The 22,454-nt window shown below is 48.9% G+C and overlaps 1 protein-coding gene across 2 annotated transcripts; it reads left to right on the forward strand.

The window, feature by feature from the left end:
• The first annotated feature begins 1,340 nt into the window (after nucleotides 1-1,340).
• LOC140721294 (NACHT, LRR and PYD domains-containing protein 3-like) lies at nucleotides 1,341-22,221 on the forward strand. 2 transcript variants are annotated; one of them, XM_073036160.1, is made up of 7 exons: nucleotides 1,341-3,059; nucleotides 14,516-14,602; nucleotides 19,241-19,411; nucleotides 19,567-19,737; nucleotides 19,893-20,063; nucleotides 20,219-20,386; nucleotides 20,551-22,221. In XM_073036160.1, the coding sequence occupies exons 1-7, from the start codon at nucleotides 1,480-1,482 to the stop codon at nucleotides 20,642-20,644; spliced, it is 2,442 nt and encodes an 813-aa protein (XP_072892261.1). In that variant the 5' UTR covers nucleotides 1,341-1,479; the 3' UTR covers nucleotides 20,645-22,221. The 2 variants fall into 2 exon arrangements, with proteins under 2 accessions (XP_072892261.1, XP_072892262.1); XM_073036161.1 differs by lacking the exon at nucleotides 19,893-20,063.
• The last annotated feature ends 233 nt before the right edge of the window (nucleotides 22,222-22,454 follow it).

Below are 22,454 nucleotides of genomic sequence, written 5' to 3' on the forward strand. Positions count from 1 at the left end.
TGGGTCGCATCCAGAAAAGTTTTCCATTTTACTGTGGTGCATGTGTCAATAATACAGCGCCCCTTGGTTGCTTAAGATTGTTTTACTGGGGGTTGGTAGTGGGGTTGAGCTGCCACGAACTATGAAATGCTCCCAGTGGCATTCGAGTAAAATAGCCTCTGGCAACGAAGTCCAGCTAGGGGCTTCACGTGTGGTTTAGCCACTAAGCCCAGTGGAAGCATTTCTTCTGAATGGTGCCTTACAGCCAGTCGCTTTGGGCAGATGGGCTCATCGGCCGTGATTGGCAGCTCACCCAGGAACAGGAAAACTCTGATCTCAAAACTCCGCTGCCTTGCAACTGTACCCCTCATGGGGAAGAGATTGGGAGTAAACCCAGTAGGAAAAGCCTGGAGCTGGAGCCCCTAAGTTAGTGTTAAATGGTGTTTAACGCAGACTGGCATATCCTGCGACACCTCTGGTCCCAAGCTGTGTCAGTCTCTACCGTTCCGTCGTGTTCATCAGATGCATAGAGAGAGGGAGCTTGCTACATCGGCAAGTTTCCTTTCCATATCGAAGTGTCCTGACTTGCAGGGGCAGGACATCCATGGCCGACTCTGACAGACGGAGGCCTTATAAGAGAGCACCCCACACCCCCACAGCAAGACTGATGAGTAGCATTTGCCAAGACTTCACCACCCTCTCCCACAAACACGATGTACATCACTAAGACAGACGCTTGTGGTTTCTTCCATTAACGGAGATTTCATCTTTCCACCAATCCTCCATCACTGCGATTGAAAACCAGTCATTTTCTTTCTTGCCATTCCGATGGGTTATAGATCCGCAATTTCACTGTGATTCTCACCCAGACTCTGCCCGACTTGAGTATTTCTCGCATATTCTGCTCCTGTTCTGATGCAAGAGCAGTGGACACCTGTGACTCCCCAGTGTGCAGCTTTGCCAAAATGCACAGTGTCCTGCTCTCCATATTTCCACATCAGGTCAACATTAACATCATCTGTTAATGATGCAAACAATGGTTAAAATATAGTGAAATGTTGCTTTAACGGAAGTGCAGTCAGGATTGGAATAGGATATCAGGGGTATCTTCACCATCACAAGTAATGATTACCAGAATATTAGAATTGGACATTTTTTTGGGACATTCATCGCTGTTAATTCCGGTGTCTGTGAACAGAAATGTACTTCCTGTCCTAATATCCATGGAAGCATTGAATTAGTTCATGTAATCTCAAACACAGAATATTGGAATGCATTTAGTAATTTCTTTGTCCGTTGAACTATTTAACATTTTGACTACGTTTTCTGTTCCCATGGAAGATGTTCAACAGAAACACAAGGAGACTCTGCGGGCACAAACTGAAACACTGAGAGTGAACACGATCCTGATGAGGGAGAAGGTGAAGGTTTTCCAGCTGGTTGATCAATACACTGAGCTCACGGTCATTTCTACTGTTCGAGATCGGACACTGGTAGAACATGAGCTGCTGGCAAGAGGCAGAAACCACGAGGAGTGGAGAGAGAAACATCTCCGTGGAAAGCTGGAAAAAATCCGGACTGATCAGTTGTTCCAGAGCAGTTTTTCCCAGAGTAAATCCAACTCTGGGAGTTCAGCAGCAGTTGCCGGAATTCCGGGGATCGGAAAAAACAACTATGGTACAAAAGATTGTTTATGACTGGGCGACAGGAAAAATATACCAACAGTTCCAGTTTGTCTTCAGTTTCAAATTCCGAGATTTAAACTCCATTAACTGCAGAATAAACCTGAGGGAACTGATTCTGGATCAATATCCTTACTTTGGGAATATCCTGAGAGAGGTCTGGAAGAACCCAGAGGGATTGCTGTTTATATTCGATGGTTTGGATGAATTCAATGACACAATTGATTTTGCTGACAGTTGGAGAGATACAGAACCTCGGTCCACATGCTCAGATCCTGAATTCAAATGCAAGGTGTCTGATATTGTGTACAGTTTAATCCAGGGCAAGCTGCTCCCAGGGTGTTCAGTGCTAGTGACCACCCGCCCCACTGCGTTACATTTATTGGAAAAGGCTAAGATCAGTATCTGGGCTGAACTCCTGGGATTTTCTGGTGAGGAACGGAAGGAATATTTCTTCAGGCACTTTGAAGATCAGATGGTGGCAGCAGCTGTTTTCAAACACGTGAAGGAGAACGAGATCCTGTACACCATGAGCTACAACCCCTCCTACTGCTGGATCCTCGCTCTGACACTGGGCCCCTTCTTCACACAAAGAGTCAGGGACCCGCAGCGAATTCCCAAGACCATCACCCAACTGTACTCCTACTATATTTACAACATTCTGAAAAACCACACCCGTGAGATTGAGAACCCCCATGATGTGTTACTCAGGGTTGGTCAGATGGCCTTCAGAGGAGTGTCCGAGAAGAAGATTGTGTTTACAGATGGAGATTTGATCAAGTACAATCTGCAGCCTTCCCAATTCCTGTCCGGGTTCCTGATGGAGCTTTTGGAAAGAGAGGATTCTGCCCGGAGCGTGGTGTACACATTCCCACACCTCACCATCCAAGAGTTTGTAGCTGCAGTCACACAATTCCTGATCCCAGATGGCAGAGATATTACGAAACTCCTCACTGAAACCCACAACACGACAGATGGGCGATTTGAGGTATTTCTCCGTTTTGTTGCTGGTCTTTCCTTCCCAATGACAGCTCGGGGCCTGGAGGAGTTTCTGGGTCCATTTCCTCATCAAACAACCTGCCGAGTGATTGACTGGGTGAAGGAGGAGGTTAAACGCCAGAGTGGAAACACGAGGAGGGAAGCTGGTAAAAGGAGCCTCCTGAACACATTCCACTATCTGTTTGAGTCTCAGAATCGTGGACTGGCTCAGGCCGCACTGGGATCTGTGGAAACACTTTCATTCCGTGGAATGACACTGACCCCAATTGACTGCGCGGTCCTGTCTCATGTCATCGGATTCTGTGATACAATAAAACATCTCGACCTGGAGGACTGCCACATTCAGTGTGAAGGAATCCAGCGTCTGGGACCCGGGCTGCACAAGTGCCAGGAGTTGAGGTAACTTGATTTATCTCTCACTCTGAACTGTGGAACTGTTCCATTGCGTTATTTCAATGTAATGGAATTTGGATTAAACTTTAGTAAATCAGATTGTGAAGAATTGTGACAAATGCCCAGGGGATCGGTCAGTAATATCTCAAGGACGGGAGGGTTCTGTGGTTCCTTGTGAAGGGATGTTGGAGACTTCATCAGATCAGTGAACATCGGCCATTGGTTTAATGATAGTAAATCACAGGAATGGCCGTGTTTCTCGCTGCCTGTGACACGTCCATTGACAATGTTCCTTCTCACTGTTACTGACACCCAGACCGACACTGACTGCAGAAGGTGGGTCAGAAATTCACACCCCCTTCCCGGTGAGGGACAAGAGACCGTCGGCAGACTGTCCCAGTGAGAGGGAGAGAAATACCATTGTCAGATTGTCCTCACCTGCCCTTCCCCGTGTGTGACTCACTACCAGATACACAGAGAGAGAGGGCGCATCTCCTCTGGGCCTCTATTCAGACCCAACACACACATACAGAAATTATCTGCAACCTATCGTCTCGTACGATTATCGTTTAACCTTGGAATTCTCCTGTAGGACCTCTCATCCCAATCCCCCTTCCATTCTTAGGGATCTCATCCCATTCCCCATTCCTCCAGTGGACTCTCTATTACCCTTTCCTCATTCTCCTGTGGGATGTCTTTTCCCAACCCCCCTTCCTCCTGTGGGATCTCCCTTCTCCATGCCCTTTCCTCCTGTGGGATCTCTCTTCCCCATCTCCCTTCCTCCTGTGGGATCTCAATTGCCCATCCCCTTTCCTCCTGTGGGATCTCTTCCCCATCCCCCTTCTGTCGTATCTTTCTTCCCCATCCCCCTTCCTCCTGTATGATCTCTCTTCCCAATTCCCTTCCTCTTGTGGGATCTCTCTTCCCCACCCCCATCATCCTGTGGGATCTCCCTTCTCAATCCCCTTCTTCCTCTGGGATCCCCTCCCCATCCCCTTTCCTCAGTGGTATCCTTTCCCATCCCCTTTCCTCCTGTGGGATCTCTTCCCCATCCCGCTTCCTCCTGTGGGATCTCTCTTCCTCTTGTGGGATCTTTCTTCTCCATCCCCCTTCATCCTGTCGGATCTCTCTTCCCCATCCCGCTTCCTCCTGTGGGATCTCTCTTCCCCATCCCCCTTCCTCCTGTGGGATCTCTCTTCCCCATTACCATTCCTCCTGTCAGATGTTGCTTCCCAATCCCACATCCTCCTGTGTGATCTCTCTTCCTCATCCCCCTTCCTCCCATGGGATCTCTCTTCCCCATCCCTCATCCTGCTGTGGGATCTCTCTTTCACATCCCCATTCCTCCTGTGGGATCTCACCCATCCTCTTCTTCCTGTGGGATCCCGTCCCCATCCCCTTTCCTCCAGTGGTATCTCTTCCCATCCCCCTTCCCTCTATGAGTTCTCTCTTCCCCATGCCACTTTCTCCGTTGGGATCTCTCTTCCCGATCCCCCTTCCTCCTGTGGGATCTCTCTTCCCCATCCCCCTTCATCCTAGGGGATCGCTCTTCCTTATCCCCCATCCTCCTGTGGGATCTTTCTTCCTCATCCCCCTTCCCCCTGTGAGTTTACTCTTCCCCATGCCCCTTCCTCTGCGGGAGCTCTCTTCAATTCCCCTTTCCACCTGAGTGAACTCTCCTCCCCATCCCCCTTCACAGAATCATAAAATCATAGAACACTACAGCACAGAAAACAAGCCATTCGGCCCTTCTGCTCGGTGCCGAAACTTTATTCCACTAGTTCTATTGACCTGCACCCAGTCCATTACCCTCCAGACCTCTCCCATCCATGCATCTATCCAATTTATTCTTAAAGCTTAAGAGTGAGTCCGCATTTTCTACGTCAAATGGCAGCTCGTTCCACACTCTCACCACTCTCTCAGTGATGAATTTCTCCCTAAATCTTTCCCCTTTCACCCTGAAGCCAAGTCCTCTTGAAATTTATGTCTCCTAATCTATGTGGAAAGAGCCTATTCGCACTTACCCTGTCTATACCCCTCAGAGTTTTGTAAACTTCCATCAAATCTCCCCTCATTCTTCTGCGCTCCAAGGAATAAAGTCCTAACCTGTTCAATCTTTCCTTGAAGCTCAACTGCTGAAGACCTGGCAACATCCTAGTGAATCTTCTCTGCACTCTTTCAATCCCAGTGATATCCTTCCTATAGTTATGTGAACAAAACTGCACACAATACTCCATATTTGGCTTTACCAATGTCCTATACAACCTCACCATAACATCTCAACTCCTATACTTAGTACTTTGATTTATTAATGCCAGGATGCCAAAAGCCTTCTTTACAACCCTGTCTACCTGTGACGCCACTTTCAGGGAATTATGCATCTGAACTCCAAGATCCTTTTGTTCCTCCACACTCCTCAGTGCCCTACCGTTTACTGTGCATGTCCTACCTTGAGTTGTCCTTCCAAAATGCAACACCTCACACTTGTCTGCATTAAAGTGGTGACTAGTGGTGTGCCTCAGGGATCTGTACTGGGTCCAATGTTGTTTGTCGTATGCATTAATGATCTGGATGATGGAATGGTAAATTGGATTACTAAGTATGCAGATAATACGAAGATAGGTGGCGTTGTGAATAATTAAGGTTTCGAAGCTTGTTGTTCAAAGATTTAGGCCAGTTAGAAGAATGGGCTGAACGATGGCAGATGGAGTTTAATGCTGATAAGTGTAAGCTGCTATATTTTGGTAGGAATAATTGAAATAGGACATACATGGTAAATGGTAGGGCATTGAGGAATGCAGTAGAACTGAGTGATCCAGGAATAATTGTACATAGTTCCCTGAAGGTGGAATCTCATGTGGATAGGGTGGTGAAGAAAGCTTTTGGTATGTTGGCTTTATAATTCAGAGCATTGAGTATAGGAGTTGGGATGTAATGTTAAAAATGAACAAGGCATTGGTAAGGCCAAATTTGGAGTATTGTGTACAGTTCTGGTCACTGAATTATAGGAAAGTTGTCAACAAAATAGAGAGAGTACAGAGGAGATTTACTAGAATGTTACCTGGGTTTCAGTACCTAAGTTACAGAGAAAGGTTGAACAAGTTAGGTCTTTATTCTTTGGAGCATGGAAGGTTGAGGAGAGACTTGTTAGAGGTATTTAAAATTATGAGGGGGATACTCAGAGTTGACGTGGACAGTTTTTTTTCAATTGAGAGTAAGGGAGGATAGAACAAGAGGGAATGAATTGAGAGTGAATGAGCAAAAGTTTAGGGGTAACACGACGGAGAACTCCTTTATTCAGAGAATGGTAGCTGTGTGGAACGAGCTTCCAGTAGAAGTGGTAGAGGCAGTTTCGATTTTGTCATTTACAAAAAAATTGGATAGGTATATGGACAGGAAAGGAATGGAATGGAGCATTATGGGCTGAGTGCAGGTAGATGGGACTAGGTGAGAGTAAGCATTCGGCATGGACAAGGGCCGAGATGGCCTGTTTCCGTGCTGTAATTGTTATATGGTTTTATGTCATATGTTATAAATTCCATCTGCCATTTTCTGGCCCATTTTTCCAATTGGTCCAGATCCCTCTGCAAGCTTTGAAAGCCTTCCTCGCTGTCCACAACGCCTCTATCTTAGTGTCATCCACAAACTTGCTGATCCAATTTATCACATTATCATCTAGATCTTTGATATAGACAACAAACAGCAATGGTCCCAGCACCGATCCCTGAGACACACCACTAGTCACAGGCCTCCAGTCTGAGAAGCAATCATCCACTACCACTCTCTGTCTTCTCCCACACAGCCAATTTCGAATCCAGTTTACAATCTCTCCATGGATACCTTGTGTCTGAACCTTTTGAACTAAACTCTTGCGTGGGACCTTGTCAAAGCCCTTACAAAAGTCCATGTAGACAACATCCACAGCCTTTCCTTCATATGCATTCTTGGTAACCTCCTCGACAAACACTACAGGATTCATTAAACACGATCTACCACACACAAAGCCATGCTGACTATCTTGAATCAGCCCTTGGCTGTCCAAATCCTTGTATATCCGATCTCTCAGAACACCTTCCACTAATTTACCTACTACTGATGTCAGGCTCACTGGCCTGTAATTACCTGGTGTACTTTTGGTGCCTTTTTCAAACAACGGAACAACATGAACTACCCTCCAATCCTCCGGCACCGCACCCGTGGCTAAGGACATTTTAAATATTTCTGCCAAGGCCCCTGCAATTTCTACACTAGTCTCTCTCAAGGTCCAAGAACATATCATGTCAGGCCCGGGGGATTTAACTACCTTTATTCACTGTAAGGCAACAAGCAGCTCCTCCTCTTTAATCTCTATATGTTCCATGACACTACTGCTTGTTTCCCTTAATTCCATATCCGCTATGCCAGTTTCCTGAGTAAATACTGACACAAAAAAACTTTAAGATCTCCCCCATCTCGTGAGGCTCCACACATAGACGACCACTCTGATCATCAAGTGGAACAATTATGTCCTTTACTATCCTTTTACTATTAATATACTGGTAGAAACCCTTCGGGTTTACCTTCACATTATCTGCCAAAGCAACCTCATGTCTTCTTTTTGCCTTCCTAATTTCCTTCTTTCGTATTCCCTTACATTCTCTATCCTCTTCAAGTACCTCATTTGTCCCTTGTTAGCTATACCTACTAAACACCTACTTAACCATATCGCCAATATCCCTTGAAAACCAAGGTTCCCTCGCCCTGTTAACTTTGCCTTTAATTCTGGCAGGAACATGCAAACTCTGCACTCTCAAAATTTCACCCTTGAAGGCGTTCCACTTACTGACACATCCTTGCCAGAAAACAACTTATCCCAATCCACTCTTCCCAGATACTCTCTCATTTCCACAAAATTGGCCCTTCTTCAATTCAGAACCTTAACTGGTGGACCAGTCCTATCCTTATCCATAATTATCTTGAAACTAATGACATTATGGTCACTGGACCCAAAATGTTCTCCTACACATACTTCTGTCACCTGACCTGTCTGGTTCCATAATAGGAGAACAGGTACTGCACCCTCTCTCGTTGGTACCTCAAGATATTGATTTAGAAAACTTTCCTGAACACATTTGACAAACTCCACGCCATCTAACCCTTTCTCAGAATGGGCGTCCCCGTCAATATGTGTAAAGTTAAAATTCCCTACGATTAAAACTTTCTGTTTCTTACATTGGTCTACAAACTCTCTACAGATTTGCTTCTCCAATTCTCTCTGACTATTGGGCGGTCTATAATACAACCCTATTAGTGTGCTCACACCTTTCCCGTTCCTCAGCTCCACCCATATGGCCTCTGTAGACGAGCCCTCCGGGATGTCCTGTCTACGCACAGCTGTGATATTCTCGGTGAATGGTAATGCCATTCCTCCCCCTTTCATCCCTACACCCTATCACGTCTGAAACAATGGACACCCAGAACATGAAGCTGTCAGTCCTGCCCCTCCTGCAAACCAAGTCTTACTAATAGCAAAAATGTCGAAATCATCATGCGCCAATCCACGACGTAAACTGATCGGCCTTACGTACAAAACTCCTTGCATTGAAATAGATGCACCTGAGAACATTTCTGTCACGTACAAACCATTAATATCTGTCTATACAAGCAGTCCTCGCATGACGCTTATCCTCCTCCACCTCACTATCTGCTCTAACACTTTGGTTCCCCTTCCCCTGCAATCTAGTTTAAAACCCCGGAGCAGAACTTGCTAACCTACCGGCAAGGATGTTAGTCCCCTCCAGTTCAGGTGCGAACTGTCCAATTCGAATGGGTCCCACCTTGCCTGGAAGAAAGCCCAATTGTCCAGAAACATGGACCCCTCCCTCACACACCATCCCCTCAGCCACGTATTTAGCTGCATTGTCTTCCTATTTCTAGCCTCACTAGCACGTGGCATGGGTAGCAATCCACCTGTGAGATCTCGCTTTCCCATCCACCTTTCATCCTCTGGGCTCTCTGTTCCCACTCCCCCTTCCTTCCAACTGTTGGAACTCTCCTCAGCATCCCCGTTCCTCCTGTGGGATCTCTCATCCCCATCCCCCTTCCTCCTGTGGGATCTCTCATCCCCATCCCCCTTCCTCCTGTGGGATCCCCATAAACCATCCCCCTTCTTCCTGTGCGATGTACCTTCCCCAACTGACATCCTCCTGTGGGATCTTACTTCCCCAACCCCCTTCCTCCTGTATGATCTCTCTTCCACGTCCCTCCTCTTCCTGTCGGATCCCTATTACCCATCACCCTTCCTCCTGTATGATCTCTCTTCCACGTCCCTCCTCTTCCTGTCGGATCCCTATTACCCATCACACTATCTCCTGTATGATCTCTCTTCCACGTCCCTCCTCTTCCTGTCGGATCCCTATTCCCCATCACCCTTCCTCCTGTATGACCTCTCTTCCACGTCCCTCCTCTTCCTGTCGGATCCCTATTCCCCATCACCCTTCCTCCTGTATGATCTCTCTTCCACGTCCCTCCTCTTCCTGTCGGATCCCTATTCCCCATCACACTTCCTCCTGTATGATCTCTCTTCCACATCCCTCCTCTTCCTGTTGGATCCCTATTCCCCATCACGCTTCCTCCTGTATGATCTCTCTTCCACGTCCCTCCTCTTCCTGTCGGATCCCTATTCCCCATCACCCTTGCTCCTGTATGATCTCTCTTCCACGTCCCTCCTCTTCCTGTCTGATCCCTATTCCCCATCACCCTTCCTCCTGTATGATCTCTCTTCCACGTCCCTCCTCTTCCTGTCGGATCCCTATTCCCCATCACCCTTCCTCCTGTATGATCTCTCTTCCACGTCCCTCCTCTTCCTGTCGGATCCCTATTCCCCATCACCCTTCCTCCTGTATGATCTCTCTTCCACGTCCCTCCTCTTCCTGTCGGATCCCTATTCCCCATCACCCTTCCTCCTGTATGATCTCTCTTCCACGTCCCTCCTCTTCCTGTCGGATCCCTATTCCCCATCACCCTTCCTCCTGTATGATCTCTCTTCCACGTCCCTCCTCTTCCTGTCGGATCCCTATTCCCCATCACCCTTCCTCCTGTATGATCTCTCTTCCACGACCCTCCTCTTCCTGTCAGATCCCTATTCCCCATCACCCTTCCTCCTGTATGATCTCTCTTTCACGTCCCTCCTCTTCCTGTCGGATCCCTATTCCCCATCACCCTTCCTCCTGTATGATCTCTCTTCCACGTCCCTCCTCTTCCTGTCTGATCCCTATTCCCCATCGCCCTTCCTGCTGATGGGCCTCTGTTCCCATTACCCTCCTCCTGTGGCATCTGTCTTTCTCATCTCTCTTCCTCCAGTGGGATTTCTCTTCCCCATCGCCCTTCCTGCTGATGGGCTTCTGTACCCATACCCCTCCTCCTGTGGCATCTGTCTTTCTCATCTCCCTTCCTCCAGTGGGATCTCTCTTCCCCATCCCCCTTCCTGCTGATGGGTCTCTGTTCCCATTCCCCTCTTCCTGTGGCATCTGACTTTCTCAGCTCCCCTCCTCCCGTAGGATCGCTCTACCCCATCACACTTCCTCCTGCTGTATCTCTCTTCCTCATGCTCCTTCCTCCTGTGGAATTGCTCTTCCTCATCCCCCTTCTTTCTGTGGGATGACACTCCCACATCCCCTTCCTCACTCCCTTGATCTTTTTTCATCTCCACCTCTGTTCATCCTGTGGGAATCTCTCTTCCCCATCCCACTTCCTCCAGTGGGATCACTCCTCCCCATCCACCTTCTTCCTCTGGGATGCCTTTCCCCATCCACCTTCGCCAGTGAGGCACTTGTTCCCATCCCCCCACTCTTCTTGTGGGATCTCCCTTCCATATCCCCCTTCCTCCCGTGGGATCTCTGTTCCACATCCCACTTCCTGGTGTGGGATCTCTCTTACCCATCCCCCTTCCTCCTGTGGTATCTCTCTTCCCCATCCCCCTTCCTCCTGTGGGATCTCCCTTCCCCATCCCCTTCCTCAAGTGGGATCTCTCTCCCCCATCCCCCTTCCTCCTGAGGGATCACTCTGCCTCATCTCCCTTCCTCCTGTGGGATATCTCTTCCCAATCCCACATACTCCTATGGGATCTCACTTCCCCATCCCCTTTCCTCCTGTGGGATTTCAGTTCCCCATCCCCCAATCTTCTTGTGGGATCTCTCTTCCCCATCCCACTTTCTCCTCTGGGATCTCACTTCCCCTTCCTCTTGTGGGATCTCTCTTCCCTATCTCCCTTCCTCCTGTGGAATCTCTCTTCCCCATCCCTCTTTCTCCTCTGGGATCTCACTTCCCCTTTCTCCTGTGGGATCTCTCTTCCCTATCTCCCTTCCTCCTGTGGAATCTCTCTTCCCATTCCCCCTTTCTGCTGTGGGATCTCGCTTCCCCATTCCCCTTCCTCCCATGGGAACTCTCTTCCCCATCCCCCTTCCTGCTGTAGGATCTCTCCCCACCATCCCTTTTCCTCCTGTGGGATCTCTCTTCCACATCCCTCTTCCTGGTGTGGGATCTCTCTTCCCCATCACCCTTACTACTTATAGATCGCTCGTCCATCCGAACACCTCCTGTGGGCTCTCTCTTCCACATCCCACTTTCTGCTTTTGGGCCTCTGTTCCAATTCCCCTCTTCCTGTTGCATCTGTCTTTCTCATCTCCCTTCCACCAGTGGGATCTCTCTTCCCCACACCCCTTCCTCCTGAGGCATCAGTCTGCCTCATCTCCCTTCCTCCTGTGGGATCTCTCTTCCACATCCCCCTTCCTCCTGTGGGATCTCTCTTCCCCATCCCCCTTCCAGCTGTTGAATCTCGATACCCCATCCCCCTTCCTCACGTTGGGTCTCTCTTATGCACCCCTCTTCCTCCTGTGGGATATCTCTTCCCAATCCCACATACTCCTATGGGATCTCACTTCCCCATCCCCTTTCCTCCTGTGGGATTTCTGTTCCCCATCCCCCAATCTTCTTGTGGGATCTCTCTTCCCCATCCCTCTTTCTCCTCTGGGATCTCACTTCCCCTTCCTCCTGTGGGATCTCTCTTCCCTATCTCCCTTCCTCCTGTGGGATCTCTCTTCCCCATCCCCCTTCCTCCTGTGGGATATCTCTTCCCCATCGGCCTTCCTCCTTTGGAATCACTTGACCATCCGACTTCCTTCTAGTGGAATCGCTCTACCCCATCACTGTACTACTGTGGAATTAATCTTCTCCACCCCCTTTCTTCCTGTGGGATCTTTCTTCACCATCCCACATACTCCTGTGGGATTTCACTTCCCTATCCCCCTTCCTTCTCTGGTTTATCTCTTCCCCATCCCCTTCCTCCTGTGGGATCTCTATTCACCATCACCCTTTCTCATGTGGGGCCTCTGTTCCCATCCCCTACTCTTCGTTTGGCATCTCTCTTCCACATTTTCCTTCCTCTTGAGAGATCTATCTCTTCCCCACCCCTTACCACCTGTGGGATCTCTCTTCCCCAAACCTGCTTTTGGATCTCCCTTTCTCTTCCCCCTTCATGCTGTGGGCTCTCTCTTCCTCATCCCCCTTCCTCCTGTGGGATCTCTATTCACCATCACCGTTTCTCGTGTGGGGCCTTTGCTCCCACCCCCCAATCTTCTTTTGGAATCTCTCTTCCACATCTTCCTTCCTCTTGAGAAATCTATCTCTTCCCCACTCCCTTTCTCCTGTGGGATCTCTCTTCCACATCCCCTTCCTCCTGAGGGATCACTCTTCGCCATCTCCTTTCTTACTGTGGGATCTCTCTTCCCCATCCCACTACCTACAGTGGGATCACTCATCCCCATCCGTCTTTCTCCTCTGGGATCTCATTTCCCCTTCCACCTTCCGCCTGTGGGGTCTCTGTTCCCATCCGCCCCACTTCCTGTGGAATCCTTGCACATCCCGACTTCCTCCTCTGGGCTCTCTTTGCAATCCCCCTTCCTGCTGTTGGGTCTCTGTTCCCATTCCCCTCTTCCTGTGGCATCTCTCTTCCCCATCCCCCTTACTCCTGTGGGATCTCTCTTCCCCCACTTCCTCCCGCTGGATCTTTCTTCCCCATCCCCCTTCCCCTATTGGAATTTATCTTCCCCATCCCCTTTCTTCCTGTGGGATCTCTCCTCCCCAACCCTGCTGTTGGATCTCCTTTCCCCTTCCCCCTTCATGCTGTCGGCTCTCTCTTCCCCGCCCCCTTCCTCCTGTGGCATCTCTCTTCCCCGTCCAACTTACTCCTATGGGATTTCTCTTTCCCAACCCCCTTCCTCCTGTGGGATCTCTATTCACCATCACCCTTTCTTGTGTGTGGCCTATGTTCCCATCCCCCACTCTTCTTTTGGTATCTCTCTTCCACATCTTCCTTCCTCCTGAGGGATCTATCTCTTCCCCACCCCCTTCCTCTTGTGGGATCTCTCTTCCCCATTACCCTTCCTCCTGTGGGATCTCTCTTCCCCACCCCCTTCCTCCTGTGGGATCTCTCTTCCCCATCCCCCATCCCCCATCCCCCTGTGGGAACTCTCTTCCCCACTCCTTCCTCCTGTGGGATCTCTCTTCCACATCTCCCTTCCTTCAGATGGATAACTCTGCCTCCTTCCCTGTCCCCCTTTGGGATCTCTCATCACCATCCCTCTTTCTCCTGTGGGATCTCTCTTCCCCTTCCCTTTCCTCCTCTGGGATCTCTCTTCCCCATCCCCCTTCCTCCTGTGGGATCTCTCTTCCACATCCCATTTCCTGCTTCTGGGCCTCTGTTCCCATTCCCCTCTTCCTGTGGCATTTGTCTTTCTCATCTCCTTTCATCCAGTGTGATCTCTCTTCCCCATCCCCCTTCCTCCTGTGGGAACTGTTCCCCATCCCCCTACCTCCGCTGATTTATCTCTTCCCCATTGCCATTCCTCCTTTGGGATCTCTCATCCCCATCCCCTTTCCTCCGGTGGGATTTATCTTCCCTACCCCCTTCCTCCTGTGGGATCTCTCCTCTCCAACCCTGCTGTTGGATCTCCCTTCCACTTCCCCCTTCCTGCAGTGGGCTTCCTCTTTCCCAACCCCCTTCCTCCTGTGGGATATCCCTTCCCATCACCCTTCTTCCTTTGGGATCACTCGTCCATCTGACTTCCTCCTGTGGGATATCCCTTCCCCATCCCCCTTCCTCCTGGGGGATCTCTCTTCCCCATCCCTTTAGCTCGGGTGGGTCTATTTCACTGTGTCCCATTGACATTTCTGTATTTCTGTTAGGAACATTTTGTTTAGCCATCTGGAAATGAGAGAGTTTACAGGGTCACACCAACAAACTAAATTACCGACATTTGGTGAATACGCTGGAGCTGGGCAGTGAGGGACATTGACAGTGATGGGAACTCCGATCAGTGATTTACTGAAGGGTTTAATGTTTCCTGAAATATACGAGCGAGAGAAATTCCCCCAAAACCACGGTTTGAATCACTTTGTTCATCAATTTGTCTGTTTGTGTTTAGGCTTGGGCAGAATGACCTGGGAGATTCAGGAGTGAAACTGGTGTCTGCGGCCCTGAGGAACCCGGAGTGTAAAATACAGAAACTGGGGTAAGTACCAGACTGTGGGAGATTGTGTTTACAGTCACTGGGTGTCTGACACTGAACGTTAATGTGATCAGCAGAAACAAAGAAACATAGAAAACATACAGCACAATAGAGGCCCTTCGGCCCACAAAGCTGTGCCGAACATGTCACTACCTTATCATTCCCTCGGTTTTACCCATAGCCCACTATATTTCTAAGCTCCATGTAGACATTCTGGAATAAAAAGACCCTATCGTTTCCGCCTCCAGCAGCCCTTTCCACGCACTCACCACTCTCTGCGTAAAAAAACTTACCCCTGACATCTCCTCTGTACCTACTTCCAAGCACCTTAAAACTATGCCCTCTTGTGCTAACCATTTCAGCCCTGGGGAAAAGCCTCTGACGAACCACATGATCAATGCCTCTCATTATCTTGTACACCTCTATCAAATCACCTCTCATCCTCTGCCTCTCCAAGAGAAAAGGCTGAGTTCACTCAACTTATTCTCTTAAGGCTTGGTCCCCAATCCAGGCAACATCCTTGTAAATCTCCTCTGCACCCTTTCTATGGTTTCCACGTCCTTCCTCTAGTAAGGCGACCAGAATTGAGCACAGTACTCCAAGTAGGGTCTGACCAGGGTCCTGTATAGCTGCAACATATAAGCATATAACAATTACAGCACGGAAACAGGCCATCTCGGCCCTTCTAGTCTGTGCCGAACGCTTACTCTCACCTAGTCCCACTGGCCCGCACTCAGCCCATAATCCTCCTTTCCTTTCCTGTCCATATACCTATCCAATTTTACTTTAAATGACAATACCCAACCTGCCTCTACCACTTCTACTGGAAGCTCATTCCACACAGCCACCACTCTCTGAGTAAAGAAATTCCCCCTCGTGTTACCCTTAAACTTTTGCCCCGTAACTCTCAAATTATGTCCTCTTGTTTGAATCTCCCCTACTCTCAACGGAAAAAGCCTATCCACGTCAACTCGATCTATCCCCCTCATAACCTCTCAACTCTTAAACATTACCTCTCAACTCTTAAACTCAATCCCACGACTGATGAAGGCCAATACACCGTACACCATCTTAACTACAGAGTCAACCTGCATAGCAGCTTTGAGTGTCCTATGAACTCGGACCCCAAGATCCCTCTGATCCTCCACAAGGCCAAGTCTTACCATTAATACTATATTCTGCCATCATATTTGACCTACCAAAGTGAACCACTTCACACTTATTTGGGTTGAACTCCATCTGCCACTTCTCAGCCCAGTTTTGCATCCTATCAGTGTCCCGTTGTAACCTTTGACAGCCCTCCACACTATCCAAAACACCCCCAACCTTTGTGTCATCATCAAATTTACTAACCCATCTCTCCACTTCCTCATCCAGGTCATTTATAAAAATCACAAAGACTAGGGGTCCCAGAACAGATCCCTGAGGCACTCCACTGGTCACCGGCCTCCATGCAGAATATGACCCATCTACAACCACTCTTTGTCTTCTGTGGGCAAGTCAGTTCCGGATCCACAAAGCGATGTCCCCTTGGATCCCAGGCCTCCTTACTTTCTCAATAAGCCTTGCATGGGGTACTTTATCAAATGCCTTGCTGAAATCCATATACACTACATCTACAGCTCTACCTTCATCAATTTGTTTAGTCACATCCTCAAAAAAAGCATTCAGGCTTGTAAGGCATGACCTACCTTTCACAAAGCCATGCTGTCTGTTCCTAATCATATTTTACCTCTCCAGGTGTTCATAAGCCCTACCTCTAAGGATCTTCTCCATCAACTTACCAACCACTGAAGTAAGACTCACTAGCCTATAATTTCCTGGGCTATCCCTACTCCCTTTCTTGAATAAGTGAACAACATTCGGAACCCTCCAATCCTCCGGAACCTCTCACATCCTCATTGATGATGCAAAGATCATTGCCAGAGGCTCAGCAATTCCCTCCCTTGCTTCCAACAGTAACCTGGTGCACATCTCTTCCAGTCTCGGTGACTTATCCAACCTGATGCTTTCCAAAAGCTCCAGCACATCCTCTTTCTTAATATCAACATTCTCAAGCTTTTCAGTCAACTGCAAGTCATCCCTACAATCGCCAAGATCCTTTTCCGTCATGAATGCTGAAGCAAATGATTAATTAAATACCTCCGCTATTTCCTCCGGTTCCATACGCACTTTTCCATTGTCACATTTGTTTGGTCTTATTCTTTCACATCTTATCCTCTTGCTCTTCACATACTTGCAGAATGCTTTGGGGTTTTCCTTAATCCTGTCCGCCAAGGCCTTCTCATGGCCCCTTCTAGCTCTCCTGATTTAATTCTTAAGCTCCTTCCTGCTAGCCTTATAATCTTCCAGATTCATATCATTACCTCATTTTTTGAACGTTTCACAAGCTCTTCTTCTTGACTAGATTTACAACAGCCTTTGTGCACCACGGATCTTGTACCCTACCGTCCTCTCCATATCTCATTGGAACGTACCTACTCAGAACCCCACGCAAATATCCCCTGAACATTTTCTACATTTCTTCGGTATGTTTCCCTGAGGACATCTGTTTCCAATTTATGCTTACAAGTTCCAGCCTGATAGGCTCATAGTTCCCCTTACTCCAATTAAAGGTTTCCCTAACTTACCTGATCCTATCCCTCTCTAATGCTATGGTAAAAGAGATAGAATTGTGATCACTATCTCCAAAATGCTATCCCACTGAGAGACCTGACACCTGACCAGGTTCATTTCCCAATAGCAGATCAAGTACAGCCTCCCCTCTTGTAGGCTTATCTACATATTGCTTCAAGAAACCTTCCTGAACACACCTAACAAATTCCACCCCATCTAAACCCCTCACTCTATGGAGATGCCAATCAATATTTGGGAAGTTAAAATCTCACACCTCAACAACCCTGTTATTATTACTCCTTTCCAGAATCTGTCTCCCTATCTGCTCCTCGATGTCCCTGTTACTGTTGGGTGGTCTATACAAAACACCCAGTAGAGTTATTGACCCCTTCCTGTTCCTAACTTCCACCCACAGAGACGCCGTAGACAACCCCTCCATGACGTCCTCCTTTTCTGCAGCCGTGACACTATCTCTGATCAACAGTGCCAGGTCCCCACCTCTTTTGCCTCCCTCCCTGTCCTTTCTGAACAATTAAATCCTGACACTTGAAGTAGCCATTCCTGCCCCTGCACCATCCTAGTCTCTGTAATGGCCACCACATCATAGCTCCGAGAGCTGATCCACGCTCTAAGCTCATCCGTTTTATTCATCATACTCCTTGCATTAAAATGGACACATCTCAAACCATCGGACTGAGTGCCTCCCTTCTCTATCACCTGCGCATCCTCCCTTTCACACTGTCTCCAAATTCTCTCTATTTGTGAGCCAACCTTCCTCTCCTCTATCACATCAATTTGGTTCCCTCCCCCCAGCAATTCTAGTTTAAACTCTCCCCAGTAGCCTTAGCAAACCTTCCTGTCAGGATATTGTTCCCCCTGAGATTCAAGTGCAACCCGTCATTTTTGTACAGGTCACCCCTGCTCCAAAAGAGGTCCCAATGATCCAGAAATCAGAATCCCTGCCTCCTCCTCCAATCCCTCAGCCACGCGTTTATCCTCCACCTCATCCTAATCTTATTCTCACGTTGCACAGGCAGTAATTCCGAGATCACTACCTTTGAGGTCCTGCTTCTCAAATTACTTCCTAACACCCTGTACTCTGTTTTCAGGACCTCTTCCCTTTTCCTGCCTGTCACTGGTACCAATATGTCCCACGACCTCTGGCTGTTCTCCCTCCCACTGCAGGATATCTTGGACGTGATCCGAAACATCCCGGACCCTGGCACCTGGGAGGCAAACTAGCATCCGAGTTTCTTTCCTGCGTCCACAGAATCATCTGTCTGACCCCCTGACTATAGTCCCCTATCTCTGCTGCCTTCTTCTTCCTTTCCCTGCCCTCCTGAGCCACAGGGCCAGACTCTGTGCCAGACGCACTGACACTGATGCTCCCCAACCCCGTAGGCTAGCCCCCTCCGGCAGCACTCGAACAGGAAAACTTATTGACAAGGGGTACAGCCACTGGGGTACTCTCTAGTACATGCTTCTTGGCCTTCCCTCTCCTGACTGTGACCCATTTCTTCAGTCTCCCGTGGCCCTGGTGTGACCACCTGCCTGTAACTCCTCTCTATCACCTCCTCGCTCTCCCTGACCAGACGAAGGTCATCGAGCTGCATCTCCAGTTCCCTAACTCGGTCCCTAAGGAGCTGCAGCTCGACACACCGGGTGCAGATGTTGCCGTCCAAGAGGCTGGGAGACTCCAGGATCTCCCACATCTGACACCGAGCACAGAGAACCAGCCTCACACACATTCTCTCTGTCTGTACTGTAAACAGATAACCTACCTCGCCTCCACCCATTATCGCCGAAGCCCCGTTGAGCCAAAGCCTTCCTACTCTGTCTCCCGCTCCTCTGACGCTCGCTCTGTAAATCTGTCTTCCTTTTAAACTCTTCTCGCTGTTCTCACTGGCCGACTTGCACAGTCGTGCTGAAGGAAATAATCAGTAATTGTGTTACTGATAAACACTGGGGATTTGTACCGTCACCTGTCTCTCTGTGTCCTTCACCCTCACTCTCTCTCATCTCCAGGCTGGAGAATGTCGGTCTCACAGATTCTGGTGCCGAGGATCTCGTCTCCGCTCTCAGTACAAACCCATCACTGACGGAGCTGGACCTGAGTGATAATAAACTGGGAGATTCAGGAGTGAAACTGGTGTTTGCGGCTCTGAGGAACCCAGAGTGTAAAATACAGAAACTGCAGTAAGTACCAGACGGTGGGAGATTGTGTTTACAGTCACTGGGTGTCTGACACTGAACATTAATGTGATCAGTAATTGTGCTACTGATAAACATTCGGGATTTGTACCGTCTCCTGTCTCTCTGTGTCCTTCACCCTCACTCTCTCTCATCTCCAGGCTGAGGGAGGTCGGTCTCACAGATTCCGGTGCCGAGGATCTCGTCTCCGCTCTCAGTACAAAACCATCACTAACGGAGCTGAACCTGAGTGGTAATGAACTGGGAGATTCAGGAGTGAAACTGGTGTCTGCGGCTCTGAGGAACCCGGAGTGTAAAATACAGAAACTGCGGTAAGTACCAGACTGTGGGAGATTGTGTTTACAGTCACTGGGTATCTGACACTGAACATTAATCTGATCAGTAATTGTGTTACTGATAAACACTGGGGATTTGTACCGTCTCCTGTCTCTCTGTGTCCTTCACCCTCACTCTGTCTCATCTCCAGGCTGTACGATGTCGGTCTCACAGATTTTGGTGCCGAGGATCTCGCCTCCGCTCTCAGTACAATCCGATCACTGACGGAGCTGAACCTGGGTTCTAATAAACTTGGAGATTCAGGAGTAAAACTGGTGTCTGCGGCTCTGAGGAACCTGGGGTGTAAAATACAGAAACTGTGGTAAGTACCAGACTGTGGGAGATTGTGTTTACAGTCACTGGGTGTCTGACACTGAACATGAATGTGATTAGTAATTGTGTTACTGATAAACACTGGGGATTTGTACCGTCTCCTGTCTCTCTGTGTCCTTCAACCTCACTCTTTCTCATCTCCAGGCTGAGGGAGGTCGGTCTCACAGATTCTGGTACCGAGGATCTCATCTCCGCTCTCAGTACAAACCCATCACTGACGGTGCTGAACCTGGAATTAAACTCTCTGACAGACAGATCCGTTCCCGCTCTCCGCCGCCTCATATTGACCCTCCCGAGTCTGAAGCTGATCGAGTGAGTGTTTGTGTTAATGTTCAACGTGATAAAATATCAGCGGATCCGCGGGTTTTCTGGTGATATTTGTCTGTGAGTGTTGTTGAAACATTAACCCCAGTCCCCTGTTAGTGACACTGTTGTGTAATCTGTTTATTTCATCTTTATTCTCCCATCTGTTTCAGGCTGGACGGGAATCGGTTCAGTGAGACCGGGGAGAAGGAACTGAGATCTCTGCGGGGATCCAGACCCGGACTGATAGTGATCCTGAACATCTGAATGTGTGAACATCCCCGCCCGCGGGATGGCGACATTTGGCCGATTCCCCGCCCTCCCCTTTAACTCCCGCCCTTATCTTTAATGGCCGCGTGCCTGGTTCAACTCCCAACGGTTTTAACGGAACCGGCTCAGGTCTCTCGCTGTGTGTCGCTCGCAGCGGTCCCACAGTGACGTGTTTCCGCCTGTTGTCCGGCGGGGCAGCTTCCGCCGATGTGCGAGTTCGAGACTCCCACGTGACACCCCGGGGAATTACCCAGACAGGAAGAGCCCGGGGGCCGGGGCTCAGTCTGGGACACCGGTGCCCCGGGGTCGGATTATCCCGGGAGAGAATCCTTTTGCTCCCTTTGCTGAGGACGGTGCATTCGGCAACCTGGCCGATATAATGATGTTAAATTGACAAATCCCTCGGCAGTGACCCAGGATCTGCAGCGATCCCGGACACGGCCCTGAAGTGTGATTTTATAATCATCGGTTCCCCGATGCAGAGTGACGGTGAGAAACGGGACTGATGATTCAACCGGTCACTCGTTGTCGCCGGTCAGTTAATTGTGTGTGACTGTGAGTGAGTCGGGAGCAGCTTATTTATTCCCGCACGTCAGCAGCTCACACATTGTTTAATTTACATTTGTAAATTTAGTCACACCCAGAACCTGACACAGAGTGAATTTCCCTCCACACGGTCCCATCACACACTTGCAATGTCAAACACCCAGTGAAGCTCCGTCTGCACCATTCCATCACTCAATTAATTCCACTCTGCAAAATCTCATTTCAGGGAAGCAGGCACCATCAATTTGCGGGAGACTCCCGGAACTCCCGGGAGAGGTGGGATGTCTGCAATAGTGTAGCTCCTTAGCGGCCAGCCAGCTAGTTTAAATAACGTTAGCTATGCTAATGAACGAATTAGCATAATTCGTTAAACTCACCTCAACAGTGATTTAACCCCCCATGAGCAATAGAAAAGTCACTGTTGCAAACAGTGCAGCGAGCAACACTGTCATTATTCCTGACCCCTATTAGGCAGGGGTAAACTTTAGTGTAGTCTGGGGTGAAGTACGTTTTGTATTTTCTTTTTTTTTAATACTCTGCCATGGAGCGCTCCCTCCCTCTCCCTCTCACTCTCTCCCACTCTCTCCCCCTCCCTTCCCCTCTCTCTCCCCCTCTCAAAAAAATCGATTTGCGGGAGATTGTATATAATTCGCGGGCATCAGGGAGCCGCTATCAATATGCAGGAGACTCCCGGAACTTCCGAGAGAGGTGGGATGTCCGACGCTTCACTTGAAATGGCCGCTGGAGAGGGAGTGACGGCTTTGGTAGAAGTGAGCACAAGAGAGGGAGGGACGCGCTGATTTAAAATGGGCGAATCCTTGGTTAATGTGGCCGCCAGGGATGGAGTGAGACACTGACTTACAATGGCCACTGTCACACACAGAATCTATGGCGAAGGAACATGCGGTGCCCATGGATACAATCCCGGGATCGAGTGTGTTATTGATTGTAATAACTATTTTAATTTGTGCTTTATATAGTCTTGGGCGCTGTACATATGTTTTAAGTCCAATAATATTGTCATTGAATAAACTAATGTATATATCTCAGATATTCACACATACACATATACATGTGGGTTTTGGGGAGGAGGGGTGAGGGGTTTGGGAGGAAGAGGAGTGATGGGACGAGGAGTGGACTGATGAGACGGTGAGCGTGGCGAAGTCACTGACTCAATAGGGGACGGAAAGTGGAGGGGCGAAAGTTCCTGTCACAAACTGGTGGCCGACATGGAGAAGACAAAGACGGGGTGAGGAGGAGT

This window comes from Hemitrygon akajei, unplaced genomic scaffold (genome assembly GCF_048418815.1).
Source record: "Hemitrygon akajei unplaced genomic scaffold, sHemAka1.3 Scf000053, whole genome shotgun sequence".
In the NCBI taxonomy this organism is placed as follows: domain Eukaryota; kingdom Metazoa; phylum Chordata; class Chondrichthyes; order Myliobatiformes; family Dasyatidae; genus Hemitrygon; species Hemitrygon akajei.

Coding starts and splice junctions, on each gene's coding strand:
- LOC140721294 (XM_073036160.1), top strand. CDS start 1,480: ATGAGCTGCTGGCAAGAGGCAGAAACCACGAGGAGTGGAGAGAGAAAC. Junction 14,603..19,240: donor TGTAAAATACAGAAACTGGG/GTAAGTACCAGA, acceptor TCTCATCTCCAG/GCTGGAGAATGTCGGTCTCA. Junction 19,412..19,566: donor TGTAAAATACAGAAACTGCA/GTAAGTACCAGA, acceptor TCTCATCTCCAG/GCTGAGGGAGGTCGGTCTCA.